Source organism: Aulonocara stuartgranti (genome assembly GCF_965226115.1).
Source record: "Aulonocara stuartgranti genome assembly, chromosome: 14".
NCBI classification, from domain to species: domain Eukaryota; kingdom Metazoa; phylum Chordata; class Actinopteri; order Cichliformes; family Cichlidae; genus Aulonocara; species Aulonocara stuartgranti.
This window is the reverse complement of record NC_138950.1, coordinates 31,854,576-31,879,029: the sequence shown is the minus strand read 5'-3', so window position 1 is coordinate 31,879,029 and position 24,454 is coordinate 31,854,576. Positions and strand designations below refer to the sequence as shown.

General features: G+C 42.0%; 1 protein-coding gene across 1 annotated transcript in view; it reads left to right on the top strand.

Moving 5' to 3' along the window:
* Positions 1 to 24,454, top strand: part of dpf1 (double PHD fingers 1) — a gene marked incomplete at its 5' end in the record, with an annotated part of 55,674 nt that overhangs the window by 4,722 nt on the left and 26,498 nt on the right. Inside the window, 7 exon segments of the mRNA XM_082502480.1 lie at positions 7,719 to 7,748; positions 8,383 to 8,549; positions 11,746 to 11,853; positions 12,333 to 12,460; positions 13,768 to 13,857; positions 14,695 to 14,773; positions 14,876 to 15,007. Coding sequence (XP_082358606.1) covers positions 7,719 to 7,748; positions 8,383 to 8,549; positions 11,746 to 11,853; positions 12,333 to 12,460; positions 13,768 to 13,857; positions 14,695 to 14,773; positions 14,876 to 15,007 — 734 coding nt within the window.

Genomic DNA, 24,454 nt, shown 5'->3' with positions numbered 1-24,454 from the left:
GCGTGGCAGACGTCCGCTCCTGCACAGACACAGCCACACTCACACTCCTGTCTGTCCATCTGTCTGTCTGTCACTGTCAAACTGAATGTGCGGCCTCTTTGTCTTTTTCTGACTGGCGTGCACGCTCTCAGTCACACACACACACACACACACACACACACACACACACACACACACACACACACACACACACACACGTTTTCATTAACCTGCATACAGGAGTAGGACTGCATTAGTGCATGCACTCCAAATGTATGTGTCTCACTCTTCAACCCAATTTTTTTTTACTCTTGATCTGCGTTTGCCAGACCACATCTCTCTACAATACTTCATCAATATGCATGCAATATCTGCTAGTGTGTGTTCACGGGCAGCCATCCACACATATTTCAGTAGCCCAGCCTAGATATACTATATACACATACAAATATCTATATATTCCTACTACTGCAGCCTTGCAGTCTTCAGAAGAACAGAAAAATGTGTTGCTGTGAACAAGTGCACATGCACACACAGAAAGAAGAGAGAGAGAGAGAGAGAAAGACAAATCATTCGACTGAGAGAGAGAGAGAGAGAGAGGAGGAGAGTGGAAAAGAAATTGAATTGGGGATGGTGAGGGTGGAGGGGCATGAGGAGGAGGAGGAGGGGTGAATTGGTAAGGGTGATATTGCATAGTTTAATCTGTTGAGTTCAGCCATGGAGGGGCTGGGGTGGGGGAAGGGGAGGCACGGAACAGTGGTAGGCCGCCTGATATTAGTTCTCCTCTGCGAGCACACACACACACACACACACACACACACACACACACACACACACACACACACACACACACACACACACACACACACACTGTGGGCTGGCATTTGTGTGTGTGTGTGTGTGGGTACAGATGGACAATGGTGGATAGGACAGGTGTGTGGACAGGTGTACAGGCTTGAGTATGTAGGCACAAGTGTTTCTACAGGCTCCAAACTCAACCGAGACGTGCACACAGCTACCAGCCACGCTGTCGGCAGCATTTGCTAACAAATCTTAAGTGCAGAACACAATCTGCCCTCAGTCCTCAAAAAGCCATTTACAAGTGAACTACTTCATTTCCTTACAGTTTAATTACCTAATTCCACCCAGTTGGAAACCACCACTGAAATGAAATCCTTTGTTGGAATGGACGTTTCTTGTAATTTCTGATTCCCTCATATTTTCCCCACCCAATAATATGACTTCACCTCTAGGGGGAGCCCTCTGTTTCCCTATCGGTTGGGGAACCAGCTAATTGGTGTGGTTAATTGCACCATAATAGAAAAATGCTGGCGGCAGTCTACGTGCGTTTGAGCGCCAGTGCAACCCTGGGCCGAGGCTCAGTGTGTGCTGAAGTGGACTTCTGCTGGATGGGACTTGAGGGATCACGGAGAGAGTCAGACAATGGCTTACCCAGGGTGGTCCTGGTGGGGTGGCTGTGCTTTTTTTTAAGGATGCTTCTGTATCTACTGCCTGTCAGCTGCACCAGTCTGTTTATTTGTGTGCGTGCTCCCAGTGATACCAGTTACTTCAGTGTTTTCATGGAGGCCTCTCCCTCCCTGCTGTTTGCTTAGTGCAGGCTGAGGCAGACAGCTCAGTGTGGGCTTAGGATTCATACACACATATACACACACACATTCACAAACACACAGTCTGCATGCTCCAGGCACTCTCATTCTCTTTTCTTATCTAATCTCGAGCCTGTGTTTGTATGTGTGGCTAAAGGTTCATATTATTACTGCCTGTGCATGCAAGCATCTCCTCCGTCTGCATGCCTCCTCTTTGTTTTTGTGGCTAAATATTACCCATACAAATGCATATAGCGCCATTGGTGGTGTTACTTTAAGTATTTCTGTGTGCAGGCACCCTTGCACAGGTGTCCTTTCCAGTTTTTGTGCCCTTGCATAGTGCGGATCTGCTTGATTGTCATTTCTGTCATGTCTGCATGGACATTTTTGGTAGTCAGCTCCAGTTTGTTGGAGAGCTGGCTCCATGCCAGTTCATTACTAAAGCGGCTACTATTTCTCCCTGCTCTTGCGAGTCTGTTTGCATCCATTAGTGTAAAATATAGCTGAAATAAACCTGAAATAGAAATACATGTTGAAAAATATCACAGATGAAAACGATTGGAATTGTAAAATTAGTTTTCATGCTGATTGAGGCACATAACCCCTGTCTTCATGTGTCTGTGTGTGTGTGTGTGTGTGTGTGTGTGTGTGCGTTCACTGATGTGGAATCAGGTTTCGGCTTTTCTTAATCGGCTGTGTGGTTTGATGATAGGCAGTTTGGTTTCTCTGTGTGTTCCCCTGTGGTCTGTGTTTTCACCAACTGCTTGGCTGGTATAGGACCACAGTGGCCACAAGCCAGAGAGGTGCAGATGTTTCCCTGTCTGTGCTAAACATCTGTGTGGAGTAGGGGTGTCAAACATAGGGAGAGGGGCCCAGATCTGGCCTGCCAAAGGGTCACATTTGTCCCACTGCATGGCTTTGCAAAGTGTGAAATGTGCAGCCAAGTCATACCTGCCACTTGTCTGGTGTGGTGGGGCCAGCCTTACTGCACAGGAGCAAAAATTCAAAGGACAATGTTAAAAGTATTTCTAGAAGTTGCTTGAATGATAAAAACATAAAAATAATATTGTTGTTCAGTTACAGGAATTCTACATATGAAGACATGTAGTGACAGCAAACACAAGGAATGTGGAATACTATAGACGCAGAGTTGAAATTGCACTTAATTTTTATTTAAGATATCTTGGAACGTTTATGGTCTGTTTTTGTTCAGTTAAATCATGAAATGATAAAATAATTTAAGAACAAATAATACATTACTCTGGGACGAGATCGCAGATCCGAGCAGAGGAAATGAGCTTCCTCCGAGAGGTTTTGGGGCTCTCTGTTTCCCTCAGCAATGATCCTATCTCTGATTTCAGTGCTGAGTGGCTCAGAATTGAACTGCCGTGCCTCCGCATCGAAAAGAGCCACTTGTGGTATTTGACTTGCATGCCTCCTGGACAGCTCCTATTTGAGGTGTTTCTGGCATGTCCAGCAGGGACAGAGGCTTGGGCTATGTGTCTCGGCTGAGTAGAGCTGGAGGAGGTGGTCAGGGACAAGGCGGTGGACAGATGACACTAAAGAGGGGTAATGGTTTCACAATTTTTAGCTATGGCCCATTTAAATGTGGTTTGTCCAGAATATATGGCCACAAACTAAAAGGCGACACCCTGGTCTGCTTTCTTCCTTATTGACGTTTTAAAAAAACTAGTTCAGCATTTTGGGAAATGTCTCCTTCCCTCTTGATACCTTTACAATGGAGCCATGCTACTTGTTTTCAGTCTAAGATAAGCTGACAATCACCTGGCTACAACTTAATACAACAAACAGTTGCGTCTGTCATGAGCGGCTTTTAAAGCGGCGACTGTGTCGCACCTGCAGATCCACAAGGGAGCACAGGGTGTCCTCTGGTGAATTGAGAACAGCTTCTCTTTTTTTCTTTTTCAATTTCACTGCTATTCAGATTTAATATTCTTTTTAGCAAGCTGGCCAGCACAAAGGCAGACAGAATTTAAGGCAATATTTGGTGATCACACTTTTTCCTGCTGTTGCCACCCACTCAATGTGATTTCTGAATCAAATCTAAGAACCAGCGATTATTACTTTTCAAATCGATGTTGAATGTCGGACCAACGCTCGTTGCTATTTGCAGCTGAATTGGGGGTTTTACTCTCCAGAGAAATGTTTGTGAGAGCTCAAAAATTAAAAAAAAAAAGTGTCCGAAATAAGCTTTCCACACATCCCCTGCCCCCGCTCTGCTACTGTGGGGATCTGCTCTTTTTCTCCCAAACTTTCATTCCCCATCTCTTCCCGGATGTCACTTTCTTCTGCCTCTTGCTCTCTCCTCAGCCCATCTCACCCTGCGTCCTCTCTTTCTTCAAGTGGCGTCTCCCAGCTTTCTCTGCGGGTATCTTCCTCCTCGTACAGCTCTACTGCTGTACGAGCCTTCAAACTGGCAAACAGTCATGCGGCTCTCCTATCACAATATAATGAGATTGCAAGCGCCCAAATTGAAAGAAGCCATTTTCTACAGCTGTCAACTTATTATCGAGGAGGGACCGACTTATTCTGGCGCCTCTAAAGGCAGCAGAGGAGAGAGAGGGATGGAGGTGATGGAGAGATCGAAGGGAGCAGGTTTTGAAAAATGGAGGGGGAGGAATGTGGGGAGCTGTTTTACATTTAACATTTTTCTTTTCCCGCTCTCTCCCAGTCTCTCTGGTATTTCAGTTTGGTCACTAGCACAGCCTTGAAGTCCGGGTCTTTTATTCACCATGTTCTTGTTAATATTTTAAACAGCACCGTGTAAGGCTTTCTAGGCCTGTGAACGTATGCGCCCGTTTGAGCGCCTCTCATCAAGTGTGAGTGTTTATTCTCCGTCCTCATGACTATTTATACAAACAGCAGGTACTGGATATTTGTCTCTGAGGGAATGGATTTCTCTATTTTGGCCAAGCTTCTCCCGGCCCATTTAAAATTCAGGCATTTAGGTATTGCTTTTATCCGTAGCACCTCCTAATGAGTGAGTGGTGTCTGAGTGGCTCTGTGGATCTAACCTGTTATTTTCTGGACAGGCCTCTAGTGCAATTCGTTTTTTTCTTTTCCAGTTGTTTATTGTAAACTGCAGGGAGGAGCATGGGCACAGCTCTAAAAGAAAAAAAGTGAAATAAGGTGAGGAAAAGTTCTGCTGACGCACCTTTTACACGGCCGTGAAATACTTTGATGGTCAGATATGCATGGCCGCCTGAAGGGACAGAGCTGAAAGGAGCGTATTCTCCTCAGCAGAAGGGGAGCAGCAGCTCCTTTCCAAAGACATGCAAACAGACATGAGCGCAGCATTGATGCCCCAGTCGCATCCTTTAAATGTCATACGTTGGCCCGAATGGTTGCAGAGCTGGTTTAGGAGGTTTTGAAGATTCAGTACACAAGCTGTCAGTCATCACAAGCATCTGCTGGGTCCGATGGCAGTGCTGAGTTTGTTCTTATTTCCAAACAGGACAGCTGATTCTACTTGACATTGTCACAAGAGGGTTTTCCCTCGTCTTTCAGACCTAATTCTGCTTTCATTCTGTGTTGATTGGGGTAATATGCTCTGTTTGTGCGTCCATATTGAGCTGTAGCGTAGTGTGACGTTAATCCAGCTTTTTATTAATGAGCCAGGCTGGTGAGTTTTTTATTCCCGTGAGCTGGTTTACTTTTTGTCTGCCAGTTAGTAGGTTTGTTAAAATGATTTAACAGTAGGGCTTGGTGATATGGCCTAAAATTTATATCGCGATATAATTTGAAGCATGTGCGGTAATGATATATATCACGATATATTCTTTTCTTCTGTATAACGCATTTTCCACACTATAAGGCGCACTTAAAATCCTTTAATTTTCTCAAAAATCGAGAGTGTGCCTTATGTATGAATTCTGGTTGTGCTTACTGACCTTGAACCGATTTTGGTGTGCAGAAATCTGTTAAAAAAGGTTTTAGTACAACTTTGGTAAGCTGCACTGCTTGATGGATTGTCAGAGCATTACGGCTGAGGGGCTTCGCAGAGTAATCTGAGTCCAAAACTCCGTCGGCGTCAGGTCCCAAAGTCAAACAACACTAAGAGTTAAAAACGGTCTAAATTCTTTCATCTTTAATTAAGTCATCAGCGTTGCTGCTTTATCGGGTGTAACAATTAAGTTTTACATCCATGAAAACAGGATTTATTAAATTTAACAGAGTTAGAAGTTAACAGGAAGTTAGCTCGCTAGTTTACACCTAAACATTTCATACCATGTTCTGACTGAGAGATTTTTGAAACTAATTAAAACGTACAGCTCTGCTACCACTTCCAACATAAATGAAGACAGAAAACTAAACAGCAGTGGCGTTTGCAGGGTCACTGAAGTTGGACTACCTGGTATATAATGATTTAGATTTTTAACCGGAAACTCTTTTATCTACACGTCTATCCATGCCACAACCTTCCATGCAGTTAAAGTTGTGGTATGCCTACGTGACCCTGGACCAAGATCAATTATGATGATCCAGGAACAACACCAACGCAGGGCTATCAGACACACCCTAGTGACCACAGTATTTTCTGTGGGATGAGAGGGGGAAGTAATGAGACATACTCCTTTATTAAAGCATTGATTTTGACATAAACAGGAGGTAAATATAGGTGATGCTAATGCCATTAGCTAATGCTTCTGCTCTATTTAGGTCCCAGCCTCAAATAATGTGGCTGCTGTGATAAATGTCAAACAAAGTCCAAATATAGAGCAGGCTGAGCCGGATGGATGATTATCAAAATATCAAACTTTAACACAATTTTTCCACATCTAAAACATAGTCGACATAATATTTTTCATGGCCATCATTGTTCCCTGAGCTTCACCTTGTGTTTACTGTTATAACCAGTGATGAGAGGGGTTCTTCAACCTCTTAAAAGTAAGGGGAAAAAAAGAGGATAAAAGTGGACCTTTTATGCCACGCTGCAAAATTTCCATAAACGTTTGTGTGAGTTCTTCTGAAGGACATTGTTTAATTTAGTGAATTGTTGAAAGGTGCGTGTTGCCTGTTTAAAGTGAAGCTTCATCAGCTTTACACACCAAAGTCTGTTGACAGGTGTTTGCGGAATATGTGTGTGTGGCGTTTAAAGTCTTATGCATCTCCAAAGGGACTCAAGTCCCTCAACTCCTTTGAGTCAGCATCAGGTGGGGCTGCAGACTAAAAGAAACCTGAAAGTGAAAAAAAACCGTTGTGGGTGTTGAAATGAACTTACTATTCCTTGTGGTCTGGTCCTCCTCTCCACTTCAGGCTAGACCCTCAAGGCTGCATTAGCCATTACTAGCATAACAATGTCTGAAGTGAGCTGCCGAAGGTCAAATTGCATTGTGGAAAATGTGGGTGCCAGGTTGTGACAAGACAGAATTACATGTGGAATTAAAAAAAAGAGTATTTCTGGCTCTGCTCCATGAATTCTGATGATTTTTCTTTTTAAAAAGCCTTTATGAGTCTGGCAGTGGTAAAAGAAGGCAATGCTAAATCGGTGGAGGAAAACTGCATTGTGGAGATACAACCGAATAACACACAAATCTACATCTAATCGTTCAGTTAATAGGCCACGCCCCTTCAGTGGTTGGACAGAAACAAGAAAAAAAAAAGTCAAGAAATCGCTACCAGCCACTACCTTGCACTGTCTTTGTGAGCTCGCTGTTGGCCCTCGATGACTGCATGCGTGTGCGCGCGCTCGCGCAGTTTTGTGTGTCGTGTATCTATCGTCTGTATAGTAGAGTGACCTTGATGTCTGTGCTCAGCAGGAAGACGCTAGAGAGGAGTGATTAACAAGAGAGAGACAAAAAGAGGAGAGAGAGAAGTGCAAAGAAAGATGAAAACGTAAAACACAAAGGGAGGAGAAAAAAAAGAACAGCAGGAGAACAGGGGGAGTGGGAAAGTTAAACACGCAAGTAAAAAAAAGATAGGAAAGAAAAACAGTCTTGGAAACAAGTGAGAGAGCGAGAGAGACAGAGCGAGGGAAACGAGTTGTGAAAGAATGAGAAGCCAAATGAACGGGGGGGGGCAAATTAGGGTGGGGTGGAGGAATGACTCACCGCACATCTACTCACTTTTTTCTCCTTCTTCTTCTTCTTCTTCTTCTTCTTCTCCCTGCAGGCAATCTGGAGGTGCAGTCATCAAGAACAGGTACGAAGGGGTGTGGGAGAGGGGTGGGGTGGTGAGGTTGAGTGGAGGGAGGGACAAAGGGAAGAATATCCCACTGCATGTTAATCAAACTCACACTTGTACAGGTGGGAAAATACTGTGCATACATTGTTCTTGCAGTGAGAATAAAGTGTTATATACTCTCTTACTGTACAGGATGTGTGTGTCTGTGTGTATGGGTGTGTGGTGTTAACAGTGAGTGGTCGCCAGCTTGTCTGCTGTGACCCAGGTTATTAGGACTGTGCATCTCCACTCCTACCTACACACCTGCTGTGACAAAACAAATTTCCCACGTGTGGGACTAATAAAGGTTATCTTATCTTATCTTATCTTATCTTATCTTATCTTACACACACACACACACACACACACACACACACACACACACACACACACACACACACACACACACACACACAAAGACTGTAGCTGTCCATGACTGTTCACCCACTGCCCCTTTTGATGGTTTGGGTGTGTGCAAGCTTCACGTTGCTCCTTGTTCTACTTAAAGCCTTCCTCTTTTGACTCACACGCCACACTGGACCTCCTCTTGTCCTTCACCTTTAACCCCTCCCTATAACCTCCATCCTTGTTCTTCCCCTTTGCTCTGACTCAGTCTTGGAGAGGAGTTTTATAAGGAGGCCATCGAACACTGTCGCAGCTACAATGCCCGTCTGTGTGCAGAGCGCTCCATGCGGCTCCCTTTCCTGGACTCCCAGACCGGGGTGGCCCAGAGCAACTGCTACATCTGGATGGAGAAGAACCACCGTGGACCAGGTTTGTGTATGTGTGTGTGTTTTTTAGTGTTTTTACCCATCAGAGTGTTCTTCCTCTTCTTCTCCTATGTTGGTGTGTGTGTATGCCAGCTGTTGTGCTACACGAACTGTTCTCTCCAGTCGCTCATCACGCTTCTTCCTTCCTTCCATCCTCTGCTCTGCTTGTTTCTGTCTTTCCTTTTCATGCCTCCTACCTCTCACACCTCAACTTTTTTCCCCCAAAGGGTGTTTCCTCATTGCTTTTTCCTTCTCTGTAACATCAGTGTATTTTGGCACTGACTCAGACAGCCCTGTAGGCGATGTTACGCCGCTGGCACCAGCTATTCCAGAGACAACACACTTATGTGCGTGTAGTTTTGTGTAATGCCTGATGCATTAACCATTTTGGTTTGTACAATTTATTTATTTATTTTTTGCTTTCTGTGTGAGTCACTTTCAGATAAAACTTTATTTTCAGTGTAACCCAAATTAGAATTGAACTCACTTATTGAATTTTTAAAATAATTTTTAATTTTTATTTCGTGTTTATAGATTTAAAGTTGTTTTTCTTTGTTTAATTTCACTACTTTTTGTTACTGGCCAAATAACTTTGAACAAAATTGCCACATTTTCTAAAACCACCAAACAAAACTTCATTGTTCATTGGATATTTTACACACGCACATTAACCCAACACAGCACCATCACACTTTTCTTTGGAGTGGTTTCGTCACACTGAGATCCAATAACTACTATTATAGCATCCAATGGTGCACAGAGGACACAATATGATTTTTCCTGTAGTGTCACATACCCATACCAACATTTGTGGCCACATTAGCTGGCATCAGGGCTGTAGAGTGGTGAATGACAGTTAAATAAGCTACATTTTTGTAGTTTAGTGGTAGTTCAAGTAGTTAAAGACAACATGAAACACTAAACATATAAAGGCTAATTTACACCACTGAGCCCTCCTCAAAACTGATATACTGTAGATATAACTCCGTGAAGCTGGATTTAAAAAAACAAGTGCTTAAGGTTTTAAAAAAATGTTTAGCACCATCTTCTGACATCATGTGGTTGGTTGGTTGTGGTTAATAGCCTTACATTAAAGCAGTGTTTCCCAACCTTTTGGAGCCATGGCACATAGCACACAGCACACCACCAAACAAAAAATTTCACAAAAAACATATTGACAAAAAACATGCACCAGCTATAGCGGCTATAGTTTGTTCCCAATATACCATTTTTGCTTTCTTCTGACTACTACTCATGCTAGGACCTTCCTCTGGGTTGGACTTTTCTCCAGGACCCAGGTCAGATTGACTACTTTTGCTTTTCAAATATTTATCTATTGCTGTTACACCCTGCATTGTCGCATGACAATGTAATTTCTTCTTCATCTTCTTCTGTTTAATTGGCAGTTGGCAACCCGTTTAATTGGAGCAAGAAGTTTTACTGCCCTCTAGTGGAAGAGAATGTAGTAATTGTTTTGCCCGTTACGCTGGTCGCTTAGCGTACCAATCAGGTGAAACCATATATTCTTCCAAGGGACACCTGATCATTTCTCACGGCACTCCTATGCGCACAGTGGTTGGGAAACACTGAGCTAGCTAACATAAGCTAATATAAGTCTATTATCATCAACCAACCACATGACGTCACGTTCCGTACTGACAGAAGATGGCGCTAAACATGTTTTTAAAACTTTAAGCACCTATTTCTTAAATCCAGCTTCACAGACAGAGTTGCATCCATGCCGGTTTTTGAGAGCAGGGCTCCATGGTGTAAATTAGTGTTTCATGTCATCTTTAGAAACACACAAAACAGTCAAAAGTAATCTAACTACTGAAAGCACAACTTGGGTCATAAAAGAAAACAGGAGATTTTTTTATTTTCAGCTTTAATTTGACCATTTGCAAGTTTCCACTCTAAGTACATCACTTTCACTAGTTATGGCCTCTCCTGATTTTATCCTGTCCGCTCTGAAGACATGGCCAGGTTAGTTAGCTGAGGGTCTTTTGTAGTATTATATTTTTGTTATATCACATGTACATATATCGTTTTTTATAAGCACCCATTCACACCCAGTCACAGAAGCACTTTTTTAAATGTTTTTTTGCCTAAGTGCTTTCTGTCTCACATTCACACTCCGGTGAATGGATCAGAAAGCAACTTTGGTTCAGTATCTGTCTGTATACTATACTGGAGCAGCCAGGGATTGAACCATTAACCTTTGGATTACTAGATGACCTACTCCACCTCATGAGATGAGCTGCTCTAGCCCTCCTCAAAACAGTTTCAGAGCAGTTTCCCAAGAACACCAACTTTCGGATGAATTACTACGAGATCAGGTTGACACATAAATGCAGGGGTACTTTCACAGGGGTCACTGGTGGTCACAAGATGGTAACAGTAGGTAACACCAATGGCCAGTGGTCCCTCTAGAGTTTCCTCAACAAGGCCATTTGGGCTAAAGGCTCACAACACCCAGTAATGATAGTACCAGTGATGAATGTACTGAAGTACAGTTATGTTATATAATGTATTTGCTCTTTATTTATTTGTTATACTGTTTTCTCCTTCTACTTCACTATGTATTTGCAAGTTGCAACTCGTACAATTTATTTTAGGTCTTATTTTGCCGAATATAAAAATAAATCTTCCAATAAATGTATTATAGATAAAGTGACACAGCAGTATATAAGTAATTAGCTGTAATATAAATATTATATACACAGAATACACAGAACACTGCATAATTAATACTTTAAGTAAAACTTTTACACTGTTATTTAAGGATGAAGACTTTTACTTAAAGGGTGTAATGCCTATTTCACTACTATTTCAAGCAGAAGAATAAGAATAAATGTTTAGTTCTTATGCAATGCTACCTTTTCTGTAGCACCATCTGTGTCGGGCCACTGCTCTGCACACGAGCTCTCGAGATAAACTAAAATAACAAACCTGAATAAATAACTGCGAAATGTTGTAAAATATAAAATGTGTTAGCGTTTAGCACCGCTGTGTCTACAGTCGCTCACAGTCTCTGGATGTGGGCTGTCTAGTTAATGATGTAAAACACCAAAATTAGTTACTTGGTAATTTATTCCAGCACATCAGACTTTGACATGCCAGAATTATGATTATTTAATAACCTACTTTCCTTCATGTACTAATTAATGTATCAATCATGCCAGTATGTGTGTTCCTCTGTATTTCAGGTCACGCTCCGGGCCAGTTGTACACATACCCCGCTCGCTGCTGGCGCAAGAAGAGACGGCTAAACATCTTGGAGGACCCGCGGCTTGTACCGATCGAGTTCAAGATAGGTGAGTAGGAAATGGGATGAACAGAAACACTTGAAAGAAACTGCAGAATATCTCAACTATGTTAGGTGTGGTAGACATTGCTTATAAATTCAGAGTCACACAGAATATCTCTTTTCTTTGAAAACTTTATGGATGTTATTGTATAACTAACTTCAGTGGAGTGATCATATTTGTAGAAAACTTTAACCTCATACTTAAGTAACTTTTCTTATTTTCTTATTTTACCAACATTTTACAGCAATTGGTTAATGCTTTGAGAAAATTTAAAAACAGCAATTTTCCACAAGTGTTATACAATCATATGACGCTAAAATGGCCATGATCATTTCAGCCTCTGTGCCGTAGAGATGCTAAAAGTCACTGCAGTTTCATGAACAAGCCAAATGTCGTGTCCTCGGGGCTCTGTCAGCTCGGCTGTGCACGCCAGCGTGAAGTCGTGCTCTCTGCTGCTTTCTGATTGTAATCGTCTCGTTCCACAGACTACGAGGCATCTTTAAAGAAGGAGGGGGGGATCCCAGACGGTCCCGTGCTGGAGTCGCTGCTTGCTGGGGAAACCCTGGACAAGAAGGTAGAAACCAAGGAAGAAGAGCCCATGAGCGAGTGTCAGGTGAGACGCTGCTTCCTCTTTCCTCGGTCGTTTCTCTCTCTGTAGTTCTTTGTTGCTCTCCACGTCTTGTTGTTTTCTTCTCATGTCAGGCTGTCTGTCTTTTTTTATCCATCTGTGTTTGCGTTTCTTTGTCTGTCTATGCCTTTTTGTGTGTGCGCGTCTTTCTCTCTCTCTCTTGGAGTGTGCGTTTTGGCGGTGACATGGGCTCCTGCGGCTCCTGACAGCGTGTGCGTGTTTCCCATCACTGCACTTGTGGCTTGTTGTTTTACGGGGATCCCGCTCAGTTGTTTCACAGACTTTGAAAATTGTTTTCTTTTTATCTTCTTTACATTAAAAGGAAACATAACTTATGTGCAAAAACTTAATGCTCATCTGTCTGGAGTATTTCACCAGCTCGAGGCTGCCGCTGTTGAACTCTCACGGACAGCTAATCAATCAGCAGTTGAGTGAATAGCGCTCACAGTGGCCCTTTGAGAGCTGGAGTCGTGTTTAGGGCCTCTAATCCGGGGCTTCCCCCAACTCCTGCTCTTCAGCAGGCAGGCGTTATACCGTGTGTCCCATCAAACACTCAACTATCAGCTTTTTACACTTTTCTTACTACAATATTTGAGCTCAGTGTCTGTGATATTCCACACATGAATATATTTGAACAAAGCTGGTGTCTTTGTTAAAATAGATGTTTAGTCCTACTAAAGCTCTTGCTAATAGAACGCTAAAAGCCTCTCATCCAAGAGGGGCACTCCACTGATTTTACACATAGTCTTCAGTTTATTCATCACAACGGACTCTGCACAGCCTGTGAAGTTTCTAATGAATAGGCTGTAATGCATACTCAAGTGAAGCTTTTTGGGGGATTTAGGACACAATGGAGTTCGGTAAAACAAGCTATCAAGTTTTAATATAGGAAGTGGAAGTATGTTTTTGTTGGCTGACCCAAAAGGAAGAGTATGTCTGACACTTCTGCCTGCCTTTACTCATTCTGTTATGCCCCCCTCATCCCATGATTTACCCAGTTTTATTAGATTTTCATGATCTACCTGTTTAATTGAGAAAATTGTGATTCAAATGTTGTCATATTTTATTGCAGCAAAACGGTGAAAGTATTGGTTATGTTCAGTGTTAATAGTGCTTTCATGCTGGGATCATCCGAACAAGTTAAAAACAGCAGGAAAGTGCGCAATTTAATTTAAACATACGGGCTCATGCAGGGTAAAAGGAAAAATAAATGACTTAAGCGATAAAAGGAAAGGAAACTAACCTGTATGACAGTCCATCTCTCCCTTTCTGTTTCTATATCTCACCAACAGAAGCTGCTTGTTGGGGATTTCCCTCATGAGCTGGAGGCGGATGACATGGATGAAGATGTTCCGAAGCGCAAGAACCGTACCAAAGCACGAGTAAGGAAACAGGGACATTTCAGTCTTTTCCACAGAAATTACTTACTTGTTAATGTGGAAGAGCAGAATCAGGAAAAAACAAATGACCTAGTCTGAGCTCAGAGTTATCAGCTCTGAATCTGTGTCCTGTCTGTAAGACATAAAGGCACGCAGTGCTGGAGACGTGACAGTGTATAAGGAATGATTACTGGAAACTTCACATAAATGTAAAATATAAGTTAGAAATCTTTTCGTGCTTTTTCTGTGTACCAGACTTTGAAGTGAAGTGTCATTACACAAAACTAGAAGTTATTGCAAATAAATGCAAACAGATACAGTGATTAAAATCATGCTGGGAAGACCTCTTTTATAACATCTTTGATTAGATCAGACAGGTCTTTTTTTCCCCCCACACTCTTTTTGGGGATCCTATGGGAAGATAATCAAGTGTTAGCAATGCATTCTGAAAGTCACCACACACAAACTCTCTCTCTCTCTCTCTCTCTCTCTCTCACACACACACACACACACACACACACGCTTACACATACACCAGGGTTGCTAATTGGAACTGTTGCTCCCCTGCTAGGTGTCATCAGCCCCCTCCTGCTGGAAGTGGAGCTTTACACTGAGAGCAGATGATTAGAATGCAAACGTGTGTGTGTGTGTGTGTGTGTGTGTGTGTGTGTGTGTGTTGTGAAACAGTGAGTGAGGAGTGTGCTGCTATGCTGTCTTTATTGTGTATGAGTGTACAAAACTTAGTACATAATAAGCGTGGAAGTTCAAACTTTTATGATTATATTACATGTATTTTTACAAGTGTGTGTGTGTGTCTGTGTGTGTGTGTGCTCTCTGCAGGCCTATGGTGTTGGGGGCATGAGAAAGAGACAAGAGCTGCCTGCCATTGAAGACAGAGACAAGCCTTATGTCTGTGACAGTGAGCGTCACATTTTCTATGGATTCATTTAAGTTTCTCCTTTCTCGTTTCTTCTTGCAAACGTAGATAAATCTAATATTATACACTGCGTGTGTGTTCCAGTCTGCGGGAAGCGCTATAAGAACCGCCCAGGGCTGAGTTACCACTACACTCACACACACCTGGCAGATGAGGAGGGTGAAGAAGACTCAGAGCGACACACGCTACCCTTCCAACGCAAGAACAACCACAAGCGTGAGTCTGCACTTATCTGTCTGTCCATTTGCAGGTTGTTGTGGAGAGTTTTCAGAATATTTGTATTCAAAACAGACTAAGTATAAAACATTTTCAGGGTCATACCAACCATCCTTCATAATCACAGCTGATTGCCTTGAAGTTACCCCAGTGGCATTAGGGATGGGTACAGTGCTGACAAAGCCAAGTCCAGTGTGCACTTGTGTGCATTTTATAATAAGATTTAAGATGAGTTTTCAGCTCTCTCTTATTCACATTTTAGAACCTTTTTCAACCCCGGTCAAACAATGTGAGCTTCCTTAGTAGAAGAAAAAGGGGTTAAACGTGCATTATAGGACACACCACACCCTGCAGTGGGACTGAAAGTTTGCACTAGTTTGAGTCTGATGGACGCAGATTGTCACACTTTTGTTCTCTGTTAACTTCAAGTCTACAGAACGTGGCACATGACACTTCAATATTAGCATGACTGCCCTGAGGCAAAGTTAGCCCTAGGGTAATTTTGCTCTTTTTCTTTTCTTGCAATGTTTAACCTTTCAGGGATTTGGCTGCTGTAGCCCTGAGCTAATGTCACTGTCAGACCTCATTCAAACTTCTACTATTACCACTGTATCAATACTGTATAGAAACTTTTCAGAAGTGACAAGATAGCTATTTCTGAATGTACAAATGCATCATTATAATGTAGCATACTTGCTATTCATAGGGCGGGTTGAGGGAACACCAAAACAAGCACATGATCATCAGTCATGTCAGTCGCAATGATGAATGTCTATTTGAAATAAAGCACAACCACAGTGTTTAATATAAGCAAAACAACAGATACATTTTTGTATATGTTGATTGTGTGCCTGTGATTTGTGCCTGCCCTGCTACCTGCTTTCAGAACGTGCACACACAGACCAGTCGCTGTGAGGTTCCTGCCACAAATCTGGGTTTGACAAACTTTAGCAGGAGCTGAAGTTGTTGCTTTTACATGTTTTATTTACTCCTGCAGCTTTGTAGGGTTTCCTGCAGCAGCAGGATCAATACGTGCACCTGAGACAATGTTCATTTTTCAACATAATTATTAATTATTTCCAACACATAGAAAGGATGGGTCATGACGTGTGAACTGTTGATCTCTTCGGTAAAGTTCAAAACATTGTTCATAAATTCTCAATCACTATTTGCAGTTGTGATTTTATGAATAACTGTGAGCCTGGGTGTTTACCGTGACTAATCTTAGCACAAAAAGTGAGGACATTTGTTTTCGGTCGATCCTTTTGTTGTTGTAACAATGCTTGTCTAATCGATGCAATGAATCTTATACTGTTGGAAAGCCTGTGTATTTCCCCTTACATGGTGCTGGATTTGAAAATTAATTTGCGGGTTGAGCAGCAGAGTTGCCAACTTGCCAGGTCTTCTCTGTCAACGTCAAACAGCTTCTGCTATTCACTAGCTGGGACCACATCCTCATTTTAGGTTTGACAGCATTTCTAGTAGTTAATGGCAGATGGCTTGAACATGAATTGAGGCTGTGGGTAGAGGAAGGCTTCAGTGGCGGTGGCTCCCAGGCTGGGTAGATCCGCATGTACTAATGAGTAGTGAATGAACTGAAAAAGAGGAGGGAGGGTGGCGTAATATATAGAGAACCGGAAGGGTATGAAGGTGTGGTCCCAATCCTGAAATTCAGATGAGTTATCTCCTATTGACTCTTGTTTTGAACTCCTGGTACCCAAGATGGTGACAATTAGGAGCCTGATTGCTGCCTGATAGTGGTCAGCTGGTGTCTGCTCCAAGCATGCCAAGTTTGACTGATCTGAATAGGGCCTGTGGCATAGAGCAACTTTAAGATGATGCTCTGTAAAACCAAGATGCAGCATTATTTGGAGCGAGCACTAGTTCCATATAACAGTTGATATCAGATATAGGCTGTCCCAAGAAGACTGTGTTTCCTCATCCTGTCCACATTTAGGAACCGCAGTCTTCTACAGATTTACAGTCAAGGTGTGGAGGATGATTTGGCCGACAGCTCTTTACCCAGACAATCCAGAACAGACTGAACATAGCCACAGAGAAGATTTGGCAACTTTTTCATTAGAGCAACTCACATACTCAACTCTGCTGCTCAACCCACAAATTGTCCTCACAAACATGGCACTATTTAAGTGGAAATAATCAGACTTTTCAACAGTGTAAGATTTATTGGGAAGAATGGGACCAGATGGTAATAATGACAGCACATTTAACACATTTATTGTGAGATCAAGACAAATTAGATATGTTATCACATAGAGACTGTTTTGTGTGTTTCTGACAACATTAAAAAAAGAACTTTACACTTGTGATAGACTTACACCATGCCATCTCTCTTTATGATTTCAAGAGTTAAAGGTGCAATTCATCTAATTAAATTCACCAACTAAAAATTAGTACTTAGTCAAAAAAGGTCTAAGTCATGCATCCATTTCTAAGGGGCATTGGGAGATCTGACCAGGATACTGAAAGTTAGAGAAATGAAATTACCCAGACTGTAAAGGTTCTTCTACCCAACCATCATCTATTTTACTTAATTGTATACCTCAGCCTTTGCTGTGAATGCATATCAGTTGTTAATGAGCTTTTAACTGGCGCTGATCAATTTTAAAGAAGTGCTAGTTTACAAGTCATACTACAGTAAGGAACATTTCCATCACACTCTTTAGACATCAACTTCTAGTGTATGTACATTTTTTTTTACAGGATGCAATATGGCTGCAGCTATCAAGGGCCTAATGAGAATCTCTTAATGCAGTGGTCCATAATATCATGAGGTAGTAATGATGATAGCGCTCGCTAATGCCTTCAGCTCTTCTTGAAGAGAATGTCGACAGCTATGCTGGGTTACAGATGAAATGTTTTTTCAGACTGACTAAAGTATCTAAAACATTAACTAGCGTTTTGTGACATTCATTAGCTCCAAAATATGAACTCTAGTGTATATAGTGATTTTTTTCCCAATCTCACAACATTCATATTTGTAGTTCTGACTGAACAAAAAGGAAGTAATAACAATAAAAACAAAATGAAAAAATATGGGTAGCTGCACTGGCATCTTCCAAATTATTCTTTTTAACATTAGTATTCAAAATTTTGCAATGGATGTATGCATTCCCATTCTCTGTTTGTATGGTGTGTGTATAGTAACACAAACGTTTAAGGTGGTGCGCTTAACAAACATTACACCCGCATTAGCAGCGCCTTTCCATAATGATGTTACAATTAAGCTTAAAGCACAAGTGTGGCCAAATGCTGTTAAAATGTCAGGGTTTAAGAAAGGAAATATAAAGTGACTAAACCCGCGTAAACACAACACAGTTAAAAGAACTTGAAATGCAAATATTTAATTCATTTTAGTTCAATTAATTTTTATTTGCATAGGAAACAAATAGAAACACCCTACAATAATACAACCCCCCCCCCCCCAAACAATCAGAGAACTCCCTGTGAGCAAGCACTTGGCACCAGTGGGAAGGAAAAACTCCCCTTTTAACAGGAAGGAACGTCCAGCAGAACTGAGCTCAGAGAGCAGCAGCCGTCTGCCATGACCAGTTGGGGCTTGAATATGGGAGATATGTAGTCTTGCTTGCTTGTGGCAGTTTATAACCGTGCTGCAGCGTTTTGGACTAACTGCAGTCGGCTAAGCACTGACAAATTGACACCTGAATAATGATTATTATAATAGCGAAGCTGGATCGCTCTCTTAACGTCTCCGAATCAGAGAAATTGCTTCACTTTTGCTAGTATCATAGATAGAAGAATCTAGTTTTAATGACTGTGTTAATCTATTTGTCACAAGTTAGATTATTGTTAAAAATCAATTCCAGGTTCCTCGCAAATGGTTTTTATAATTCCTTATAGGGACAATGTTGTAAAGGTTAAAACACAATGACCTCTGTTTCCTGTATGAGTATGAAAAAGGACTGGGCCAAGAATGGACCCCTGGGGGACCCCATATAAGCACAGGGTTATTGAGGAAGATGTAACCCCTACCCACATAGCAAGCTGGTCTAGCCTAGATCTGGTATCAAGTCGGCACTGCTGGCTGTCTTCTGGTGTGGTAAGTGGTATGTCATCCAGATATGGGCCAGGCCTGCCATAGATGGCACTGTCTATGTGATGGCATGCCATATCTGGCCCGATTGTGGTTTGGTTTATGTGGCCCAGGCTAATAGAAAACAGGTCTGGCCCAGATCTGGCATCAAGCTGGCACTTCTGACTAACTGGTGTCATGACAGAGTGTATGTCAACCAGATGTTGGCCAGGTCTGGCAATGATGGCACTATTTATGTTCCTATTTTCCTATTTTAGTTAGAAGACCCAAGTGCCATGTTGCAATACTATACTGCTATGGTAGCCAACGGTTCAAATGCAGGTTTGACAGGTTTGTGAGTGTACACTTTATCCACTACCTAGTGACGGTTTACTCATCTTTGCCAGTGGGTGGCTGTAGCTCAGGAGGTACAGCAGGTCACCTACTAATTGGAAGGTTAGTGGTTCGATCCCTGGCTCCTCTAGTCTGCATGTCAAGAGTGAGAATGTGTGTGCCTGTAGTTAAGAAGCGCTCAATTTCAAGGAAGTGTATGAATGTGGCATGTTATATAGAGCACTTTGAGTAATCTGGAAGAGTAGAAAAGCACTATATAAGAATCAGTCCATACAGAGTTTCGTCATATTACTTTTGCACTATTATGTTCCGGCGGATGTTGTTATTACATGGCTTGATTAAGGTACACATTAGGCTGACATCTGGGGCCAGAGCTGAAACTGTTCTGGGCCAGCACAGGGCCAACAGTGTGTCTGCAACTGGCCTTGTGCTGGCCCATGTGTGGGCCACATCTGGCAAACCAGATCTGGGCCACCAAAGGGCCGTCATTCTTTGTGGTATGTGGGCCATGTGTAAGCACATTGTGTGGGCCAGATCTGGGCCATACCAATTTTGCTATCTGGGTAGTCTAACTGTAAAACCTTTGTTGGTTAAATAACATTTAAACCATTTTCAGCACAATTCTTTTGATTCTGAAGAAGCTGAGAGATAAGAATACCATGAAATACAATATTAAAATCAGGGCTAAGGTTTTAAAAAATTACATGAATGAATACTAAAATGACAGAATCTTCTAGGTCAGTAATTTTTATTGTTAGGAGGTCATGTAAAACTTTTAAAAGCACAGTTTCAGTGCTGTGGTGTGCTTGAAATCCAGACTTGTAGTACTGTTACAAACTGAAGCAAAGTTGTAAAGTATGTAAGGTGTTATAAAGTTTATTTTAGCTCCTGCTGAAGCGTCCAGATCACAATTCTCAGAATTATATTCATTTTGGATTAATTAGACACCTTGTGAGTTCAGATGCAATGCAAATGCTTCCTTCCAGTGCAGGGACCAGTGAGTCCAGCAAAGCACACATTAAACAAGCTGATTATTCGACTTTAATGAAGGAATATTTTTTTATGCCTCATGCCATACTTTAATCACTGTTGACTCAGCCAAACTGATTTTTTAAAATGATACGGCTGCACACCTGGTTTGGCAAATGCAGTAAACTGTAGTTTAGAAACATTTGCACGCAATGTAAACAGGCCCATCACATTTGATAACTTCAGAGAAATCATGTTCACTGTCACTGAGTTTTCACTAATTTTTCATAGAAACCATTTAAACAGGAATGACACAGGTGTAACAAACGTAAATAATAGTCAGTTTCCTGTTGGTTTTCCAGTGAGGTTGCACATACAAAACAGAGCCCTGTTTCCCTAAAGCATTTTAAGGCCCATTGTAAGTCTGCTGACGACAGTCTTAGTAAAAAAGATGCCTTTGGGAAATGGAGCCCAGGCCCAGGCACTACATGAAGCAGTTTATTAGACTGCAGTCAATATATATGTAATTGCTTACAACTGTCTTGAACACATTATTGTGCATCATGAAAAAAGTCACACCTCTGTGGACATTTATTCTCTTTAAAACTCACCTTGGTTTCCTCTCATGCCACATTATTCCCTGTGTTATTTTTACCTATTAAATAAAATGAACTGTGAGAAGTAAGTGTGAAAATTATTGAAAACTGGCAGATTTCCCAAAGCTATAAAGGGGCCTTTTGCAAAATCTGGAGGGGCACAGGTTTGTACAGACATTATATAGCATGAGACTGTCCAGAGATCACTTTTGCAGTGTGATTCACTGAATGGTACTGTAGTATATGCAGAACGCTGCTGTTGGTGTTTGGGATCCCAAGCCTGCACTTAGCACAAGGCTACAACGGCTCTGCTAAACGTATCATGGGTACGATAAGAGAGCAATAAGTGCCAATGAACAACAAGTAAAGCAAATATTTAGGTTTCTATGAACAGGTTGGGAATCAGGCCTCGACTCTTGATCCTGTCAGCTGCAGCATCAAAATTGCTCTGCTTTTTTTTCTTTGGCTATTTGTTCTCATCCCCCGGACCAGTTTTCTATTGCCGTGTTCGGCGTTCAGTGTTGTCTTCTGTGTGTGTGTGTGATTTGTTTGTTTTTTGAAGACTTCTTTTAAGGACAATAGCATGCATTTATCCTACGGGAGATTGTGTTTTGGTCAGTAATCATGAGTAAATTGGCTACAGTTGTTCACAAAAAAAAAGGAAAAAGAAATAGCTGTGGACATTTGAAAGAAGAGCACAGACGAATCATCCTCTTTCTTTGTTCCTCCTGGTCTTAAAACAAGCAATTTGCTCAGAATAGAGCACACAGATAAACACACAAAACACACACATCCACGTTATCTGCACTGCAACAATGTCCACAGAAGTTAAGCTCTCCTTGCAACAGGCAAATTGACCCTCATTCAGATCTGGCGTTTGGAATTATTTTGGTTTTCATGTGACGTATGACCCTGAAGGTAAGCGAGTCATGGACTAAAGTAAAACAGTATGTTGGATGTGCCATGCAATGCTCAATTACATTGGTGTGAACTAGTGTGTTAGCGCAGTTAGCTCGTTAATGTGTTGGCCGTCTAGCCCCATGCACGGAGCGATCGGCAGTAGCTCGTTAACGGAGATTTGCCGTGTTGTGGCGTTAAGGTCATTTCAACGAGATTAACCTGAAAGCACTAGTGGGAACACAACGAATATGACTGCACATTTACACCGACATCATCCTAGTGCAAAGACAAAAACAACAAGCATGCTACTAACTTTAGCCGAGTCATTTAGACAGCTGTTAGCACATGATTCTCCTTATGCTGCTGAGAATATAGCCCAGAAGAAGCGGATAGTATAGCTTTTATTTTGGAAAGAGCCATTTCTCTGTAATAAACTCTCTTTTCCAAAGATGAGTGATTCCTCAATCAGATACAGGGCTCGCAATATCGCTAGCCCGACGTCCCGGGGCTAGCGATTTTTTTCAGTCGGGCTACCAAAATCTATCTCTTCCCTGCCCGTCGGGCTATTGTAGGAAAAATATATGTCAATGCTTTTGCATTCTTTCAGAAATGTAGCTGGGTAATTATGTCATTGGCATCGGTGAGCCACTGTCAATATGTGACATATTGAAGTCGCGTTTGAATTTGCGCTTGTTTTTTTGCTTTCACTTTGCAATCGTGCGAACTGTGTATAGAGAGCGACAGCACTGATCTGTGAGTGATGATAATTTGTGCACCAATTCCTCTGACATCGTCTTATTAATCGTTAGCTTACTATGCAAACATGACAAGTGAAATCTCCCGCAGCAAGCTTAAACATGTGAGAGGTTGATCGCGCAGAGAATCGCTGAGCTTATGTGAGTGCGTGTAAAAGCATTTCAGTTCTGCTGAGCCAAACAAGACAGGTCAGGGTGAAGAAGTGACAGCCAAAGAAAAGCTTACCACAAAACGGAGAAGTTATGACAAATCAGACTATAAGGCAAAAAGAAAGTGCAGCTTTATGGTTTCATGGACAAAAGAATTTCTGTGGCTGCAATATGACGAGCTAAATAACCAGGGGTGCACATAAGTGGTCCGCAGGTGCGCATTCGCTGTCAAAATAAAAAACGCGCACAAGGGTTAGGGTTAGGGTTAAATTTAAAAACTGTACTTTTGAGTTAAAATATATATTTATAATTTTAATAAATGACAAATTAAAAATGCATGAACATTTTTTTTGTATCGAAAAAATATCGAACCGTGACACCAAAGTATCGAACCGAACCGAACCGTGAATTTTGTGTATCGTTGCACCCCTAATATATATACATTTCTCTCTATATATATCTTTGTGTGTGTTTGTAAAATGTGTGTGTTTGTGTGTGTGTGTGTGGCCAGGCTGCAGTATTAGGTCTCTCCAGTGGAGGAGAGCAAGAGAGACAGCATTTGAATTGTTTAATATCCCCCATTACTCCCTCCCAAGCAGTCAGAAATCACACACATGGTCACGTGAACACACACACACACAGTCAAACACGGCTCCAGAAAACCCAATCTTCTCTGCTGAAATGAAAAAGAAAGCTTAGCCTTTTGGTTGGTGTGTGTGTGTGTGTGTGTGTGTGTGTGTGTGTGTGTGCTTGTGTGTGTGTGTGTGTGTGTGTGTGTGTGAGAGAGAGAGACTCCAAATGCACAAGTGCATATGCATTTGCAAGACTCTGTGAGTGTAAATGCATTGATGTGCGTGTTTGTGTGTGTCTATATATGTGCACGTGTGTGTGTGTGTGTGTGTGTGTGTGTGTGTGCAACATTTTACATTTAACCAGTCTGCCAAGTGCCATGGAAGAGGCTCCACCACCCTCCACCCTCCATCTTTTGGTATATTGCCACATATGTAATAATATTAATACGGCTTCCCTTGAATGAGAGCAACCCCGCATGCATAATTCATGCTATATTCTCGCTGTCTAGACACTATAGCATGTATGCAGCATCCCTGACACACAAGGGTGAGCCGAAAAACACACAAACTTATTAGAGAAACTATAAAAGTCTGTTTGGGGTTTTTTTTGGAGCCTCGCCCCTCTCTGCTCTCTCTGTTTTTCCATCAGCGTGATAAACGACAGATTACTCCACGAGGAGATGAGCTTTTCCTTCCCTCTTGCTCTGCGAGTCCATCTTTCACCACTTTTCTTTTCCTCATCTTGCTCTGCATCCCCCCCGCCCCCCCCCCCCCCCGCTTTCCATTCTCTCCATCCATCTGCTTTGGCTTTCCTTATAATTAATTTCTTTGTTTGTGTGTACCATCGCTAAAATCAACCACCGTTACTAACCCTCCACGTATTCCTGGATCCTAGCTGATATACTGTTTACTCAAAAATGAGCTGCGCCATTAAAATTCATGACCGCACAACATACTATGTTTCTCTTTCTCCAAACAGGAGAAGTAGTAGAAGAGGCTGGAGGTTAGAGGGAGGGAGAGCAGAATATTGAGAGGTGGGGGTCTTTTTTTGGCATTGGTGTGATGGTTGGAGGGCTGGGGGTAGGAGACGGAGATGA